Source organism: Geospiza fortis, unplaced genomic scaffold (genome assembly GCF_000277835.1).
Source record: "Geospiza fortis unplaced genomic scaffold, GeoFor_1.0 scaffold543, whole genome shotgun sequence".
Lineage (NCBI taxonomy): Eukaryota > Metazoa > Chordata > Aves > Passeriformes > Thraupidae > Geospiza > Geospiza fortis.
The window spans coordinates 170,388-176,800 of NW_005054587.1; the positions used below are offsets into that span (position 1 = coordinate 170,388).

The 6,413-nt window shown below is 52.4% G+C and overlaps 1 protein-coding gene across 1 annotated transcript in view; it reads left to right on the forward strand.

Annotated features, from left to right (window-relative positions):
- RHPN1 (rhophilin Rho GTPase binding protein 1) overlaps positions 1-5,404 on the forward strand; it is a 25,876-nt gene extending 20,472 nt beyond the window's left edge. Inside the window, exons 11-15 of the mRNA XM_031064410.1 lie at positions 833-1,027; positions 1,268-1,344; positions 2,090-2,236; positions 3,110-3,268; positions 3,351-5,404. Of these exons, the coding sequence (XP_030920270.1) occupies positions 833-1,027; positions 1,268-1,344; positions 2,090-2,236; positions 3,110-3,268; positions 3,351-3,548 (776 nt within the window). The 3' untranslated portion in view covers positions 3,549-5,404. The remainder of the gene's footprint in view (positions 1-832; positions 1,028-1,267; positions 1,345-2,089; positions 2,237-3,109; positions 3,269-3,350) is intronic.
- Positions 5,405-6,413: the final 1,009 nt, after the last annotated feature.

Below are 6,413 nucleotides of genomic sequence, written 5' to 3' on the forward strand. Positions count from 1 at the left end.
TCCCCATAATTTCACAATTTATAGATTTGATAAAAATTCTCAGTGGGGGGAGTCTCCTCTCCCTTTTCCATCCAACCCCAAAACATTCCCTCGGTATTTAAGTTCCTCTGGCTGTGGATTCCCGGGAGTCTGGAGCAGACCTCATCTCCCTGGATTCTGTTGCCACCGTGTGTCCTGAACGTGAAATGCCACAGGCACACGTTGTTTCCATGAGACGCACACGGAGAGAGCTTTTCTGGGAGTTTAGCCTTGGATACGGCTGCCTTGGTTGCAGTTTCCCACGGAGGAGATGCTTTGCGTTGATATCCGTGGGTCACTGGAATTTCAGCTCCTCTTTCCCGACCACTACCATTTCCCGAGGGTGGGAACGCGCTGAAGGCAAGTGGAGAGGAGCAAAGAGCAGAGGATGGAGAGCAGGACCTGCAGGACAAGGAAGAGGCTTAGCCTAGAAAACAGGGATGTGTTGCACCTTCCCAAGGAGGACGGGGCTGGGTTGTTCTCCGTGTTCCCATTCCCAAGGGATCCGAGGCGATGGAGAGAAGTTAATTTGCTCAGGAGATTGAGGTTAAGCGTGAGGAGGGACGTCGGGGGTGGTTTTTCAGGAACATCTGCCAGCTCTGCTGTCAGGGGAGCGAAGTAGGTCACCCTTCAAGGTCCCTTCCCAGCCCTCCATCGGGCTGGGACCGACCCCATTTAGGGCTGGGAACGTGACTGGGCTGTCCCTGAGTCACAGCAGGGTGGTGGCACCGCTCCTGAAATCCGTGGGCAGCCGAGCGGGAACGGCGCCGGAGCTGCCGCTCCGTCGGGCTCAGCTCCCTCTGCTCCCTCGCAGGCAAAGCTCACCTCAAAAAAGCCATCATGAAGCACGAGGAGGCCATGAGGATCCATGGGTTGTGCAAGATCCTAAGGAAGATGGATATCCTGCAGGAGGTCCTGTCCTTCGCCCACAAACGCTCCCTGAGCAAATATTCCGAGATCGACCACGAGGAGGATTTCTTTGAGACGGGAGAGGCTCCGGACATCCATCGTGAGTGGGGGTTTTTTGGGATTGTGGGTGGGGAGGGCGTTTGTGGGTGGAAAGGACTCCATGGGGAATTGTGCTGTGGAGGGGGGTTGGCCTGGATGATCTCTGAGTTCCAATCCGAGCTATTCCAGTATTTTAGGTCCTGGCTTTTATGGGATCACGCTGTCCCTCTTTGGGACGGCAGCAGCTGCCCCAACTGCCTGAGGTCACCCCTTGTCTGTGCTTTTCTCTCCCTCCCATCAGCCAAAACGCACCAGAAACCCGAAATCAAATCCCCCAACTTCTCCCAGGTGAAGGTGACCGACCTCTTCCACAGGCTGGTACGTACAGCTCCAGGAACGGGAATATCCCGAGGGAGCAGCCGTCTCCTCCTCCTCCCCTGCATGCTCTGCTTGCCTGGATTCCTTCCTCCTGCAGCCTCTTCTCCTTCTCTCCAGCAGTTTTGCAAGGAGGAGCAGCAGGAGGAGAGCTGGGATCTGTCTCTGTGACACAAATGGGTCACAAAGCTCCTCTGGTGACAGGGGAGCAGGCACGGGAATTTCGGGTGGGCTTTTCCCAAGAGATCCTTGGGAAGAGGGGTTTTGGTGGCAGGAGGCACCAGGAAAATCCCACTGGAGTTTTATCCACACCCTCTTTATGTTTTTAGGGTCCTGGGGAACAGGACTGGGATTCAGGACAGTGGTGGGATCTGTGGTGGGGTCACCCCCTGAGTACCCCAGGGAGAGCTTGTGCATCTCAGCCGCGGGGCAGGCATGAATATCCTGCTCCTGTGGGACTGGAAAAGCAGCATAAAGAGGGGAAAATGGGAAAGAATTGGGGAAAAGTGACCCTGAACTGGTGACCTGTCCCACCACCTTGCTCCTGGACCAACCCCTGGTGGCATCCCCCATATCCAGACAGCCTCAGCCTCCATCATTTCTTCTTGGATGAAGGGACTGTTTTCCCTGCAAAAGACAGGATTTCTTCTTCTGCCCTTCCCCATCCCTGTAACTGGGGTTTTTTTTACAAGGCTGCACAGTTCCAGGGAGCTGAAAAGATGCTTTCCATGTTTCTGCCTCATCCCAGGGCCCCCTGTCCGTGTTCTCAGCCAAGAACAAGTGGTATCCAGCTCGGAGGGTCCACCTGATGAGAGGAGAGAACGGCTTTGGATTCACCCTGCGAGGAGACTCCCCCGTCCTCATTGCCGGGGTCATCCCAGGGGGCTGCGCTGCTGTGAGTATCCCAATTTCTTGCTATTCCCATGGGAATGCCAGAAGGGAGCTGCCTGGAGGGATTCCAGGTGTTTTTAGGTCTTAAAACTGTTCAGGAGGAGACTCATCCCTGCTGGGGCTCAGGCTGGGGTTTGCAGGTGGGCGTCATGAAATGATTAATTTTTAGGAGATAGCTAAGGAGAAAACATGGAATTCTGCTCAGTTTTTAACTGCTGGAAGCCCATCCAGCTCTCTTGTCCCTTGTGCTGGGATGTAACAGTGGTTGGAACAAGATGGCATGTCCAAAAAACAGGGGCAGCTTTGTTTTCCATCAGAAGATGCTGGAGAATCCTGGTGGGATGCCCTAAGTGTCACTCTGCTCCCTCAGTACCAACACATTCATCCAAATCCCATCATCTCTGGAACAACACTCTCCTTAGCAGCAGGATCACATCCCTCTTTGGAAAACTCAAATCTTCCCAAAGACTGGGATGTGGACTGGATATGGTCCATATCTGGAGCAGAGTTGTGTCTTCTCTCCAGCCTGGAGAAGGGAAGGCTCCAGGGAGAGCTTGGAGCCCCTTCCAGTGCCTGAAAGGGTCCAGGAGAGTTGGAGAGGGACCTGGGACAAGGGATGGAGTGCCAGGATGAAGGGGAATGGCTTCCCACTGCCAGAGGGCAGGGATAGATGGGTATTGGGAAGAAATTCCTGGATGTGAGGATGATGAGGCCCTGGCAGAGGTTGCCCAGAGAAGCTGTGGCTTCCCCATTCCTGAAAATGTCCAAGGAGCAACCTGGGATAGTGGGGAGTGCCCCTGGTGGGACTGGATAATCTTGAAGGTCCCTTCCAAACCATTCCAAGATTCTGTTGGACATTTTCCCTCATTCCCTGCAGGAAGCTGGGCTGAAGGAGGGGGACTACATCATCTCAGTGAATGGCAAGGACTGCAAGTGGTCCAAGCATGCTGAGGTTGTCCAGCTGCTGAAGAGCACCGGGAAGGAAGGGGTGGACATTGGAGTCATCACCCTGCAGGGCTCAGAATGTCCCAAAGCCGTAAGTCACACCCCACAGGGAATCCTTGGAGCTCTCTGGGTGCTGCCCTGGCTTCACTCCCCTCTCCACCTTTCCCAACCAGGTGGACAGGAAGGCAGCAGTGATGTCCTCGGGATCTGGGATGCTGAAGAGCAACAAGGAGAACAGCAGGAAGAGCCTGATGAACAGCAAGAGCGCCAGCACACTGCTGGTGTGGAGCAAGAAGAGCAAGAGGAGCAAGAAGAGCACCTACAGCGGTGTCCCCTTCACCGCCGTGGGGGACAACGAGGCCATGTACTGACCATGCTCCGTGGTGTGCCCTGAGCTCCAGGACTGGCTGCCCGGGAAGCTTCCCAATTCCCAAGCCTGGCTGGGCTGTGAGGACTCCCAGACCCGGGAATGCGCCGCTGGTCGGATCCGTGCCGAGAGGTGAGCGAGGCACCTCCACCTCCCAGCTCCTGTGTCCAACGATCCCCTCAATCTGGGGGAAACTCGGGTTTATTGTTAATTTTGGGATTTTTTTTTTTTTTTTGCTCTCAAGGGGGTTGGGGGGAGCTGTGCTAAAGCAGGGCCTGGTTTGTGTCTTCTGCTTGGCCAAAGCCAGCCCCAGCCATTAAAGCAAAAGTGTCACCTTCTGTAGCATCTCCTGGGCTTTCTCTGCAAGGTACAAGATGGAGCTGCTCTCCAAGAGCTGCTGGAGGAGCTGAATCCTTCCGCTGAATCTTTCCAGACTCCCATTTTTTGGGAGAGGGGACAGCACGGGCATTGATGACTTGTGGTGATCCCATCACAGGGTCCAACCCAGGCAGCATCTCCCGAGTGGGGCTATCCCAACAAAGTAGGATGGTTTGATCATTTTTAGTGCTTTTGGGGTGGTTTTTTTGGGGAATGAACCCCCAGCTTGACTCAGAAAATCCAGCCCAGCTGCCCAGCCGGATTCTTTGGAAGAATAGAGAAGGACTTAACGTGCAGTTGTTGTCTGGCTTTTTTAATCAGGAGACGTGGATTGCCCTAAATATTCTGTGAGGAGATTAATAGCTAAGAGCCTTGGGGGGGGGGGTTTATTTTTCCTGGGAGGAGATTAAAATTCCAGGAAGATATCTCCTCCAGATTATTAAACTCCTAAATTTGTGCTACTGTTGGATCTTGCACGTGTTGCTAATTCCCTAACGCTGCTGTCAGCATTCCTGGGCTGGCCTGATGGATCCAGGCATCCTGGTAATTGTCCTGGAAACGCTGGGATACTCTGAATCCACAAAACAGATTGGCAGAATTTCCTCCATCCTGTTTCTGCCTGTTATTTTTTCTGAGGGCTGAGGAGCTGTCTGGTCTTCAGTGCTTGGATGATCTTGGGAGGTAGAAAATTCCCTTGGGAGAGATGAGATTGTATTTTTGTACTTTTTAAGGAATTTTTAGGGGTGGTTTAAAGGAGCAACGGGATCTTGTGGCCACAGTATCCCCTGGGATTGTGACTTCTTCTAGTGGCTCCTTGTCCATTTTCTAAGCTCTTAACCCTGATTCTATTTAAGAAAATCTTCCAGGAAAAAAAGCCAGGTTGGACGGGGTTGGAGCAACCCGGGGTGGTAGAAGTTGTCCCATGGCTTGGGCTGGAACAGGATGGGCTTTAAGATCCCATCCAAGCCAACCCATCCCGGGATTTTATGAGCTCAAGGATAGGTTTTTAGCTCTGCTTTTGGCCAAGAGGCCTCTCCATATCCTGAGGCATCACCACACCGGATTCCGGATCCGCCTTCCAGCGCGGGGCCATCTGTGGCAGCCAAGCTTCCCGCGTCATCTTCCCGGCTGCTCGGCGTGGGAGCGGGAAGGAAAGGAGGGGGTGGGGTCACAGAAAAGGCCACCTTGCCCTTAAAACATCCCAGCAGCATCTTCCCACCATCCTAGAAACGTGGGATGCCACACGGACAGCTCCGAGCTGGAGAGGGATTTATTTAGGAGAAGCCGTCGCCTTCCGCCTGCATCACCCAACCCCAGCGTTGGTGAAGGGGTTGTGTTTTGTGGGATTGGGATCATTTCCCTAGATCCAGGGTTTTATGTTGGGCTTGTTTTGGTTTTTTTTTTGTTTTGTTTTGTTTTGTTTTGTTTTTTAATTTGTACATGGATTCTCACCTTTTATGGATTAAAAAGCACTGATTGAAATCCAGTTTGTAGCACTTTTGTTGGGAATTACGGGTGCACCACCCATGACAGGAAGTAAGCCCTGGCTGGTCCTCTGAAAGAATCAATTTTGGGTCATTTTTACACAAATCTGGAGCTGTTGAGGTTGGGAGACATCCTTTGGATCCAGGATGGGCTGCTTCAAGGAAAACCAAAGTCCCAAGTATCCAAATTAAATTTGGTGAGCCGTGGTCTCCATCTCCCGGGGGATGCAATGGGAGATGGTGGCTTTGTCACATGAATTCATGGAAATTACATGGGAAGTGGAGGGTGGGGCTCAGGTTGGACCCCTTGGGGGCTTTTCCCCTGAAAAAAAAAAAAGAATTGGTCAAGAAAGTAATTTTTGCTTCACACAGCAGGTTTTAAACTGCTATTCTGGTTCCATAAAGGGTTTCTGATTCCTTCTTTTTGTAAGAGTTCATCAATTGGAATTTAGGCTGGAAAGCAGCAAATCCTTGCCATGGAACCCCCTATTTTCCCTTGGCACCTGGACACCACCTCCCCACCATCCTGGGAGCATGACCAAACCCATGGATTTGGGGCTGGGTTATGGGAACACACATCCCACGGGAGAAAGGTGGGTTTAAAGCCCCTTAAATGGAAAAAAAAACAAGGCCAGGACTTTCAAATTTCGATTTATTTATGGAATGTGGTGGGAGCTTTTTTTGTCCTGTCTACCAAGCCAGGGTTAAAACAGCATCCAGCTTTTTTTGGGGGGGACATAATTTTGGAATTGAAGGAGTTTCCCCCTTCCATCAGCCCTCCTGTGCCAGGTTTTGGAAGCCACCCACAGTGAAGTCGTTCTGCTGCAGAAGATCCTTTTCCCACCCACGTTCAGTGGATGCGGGAAACTCGTGACTCCGGAGCTGGGATCGCCTCCTCCTCTGGTGACGTGTGCTCAGATGGGATCCGTGCTCCATCAGCCAGAGCCTGCTGCTCCTTCCCTCTTTCCTGAAATCCATGGAGCTGGATCTGTCCATGCTCGTCTTCT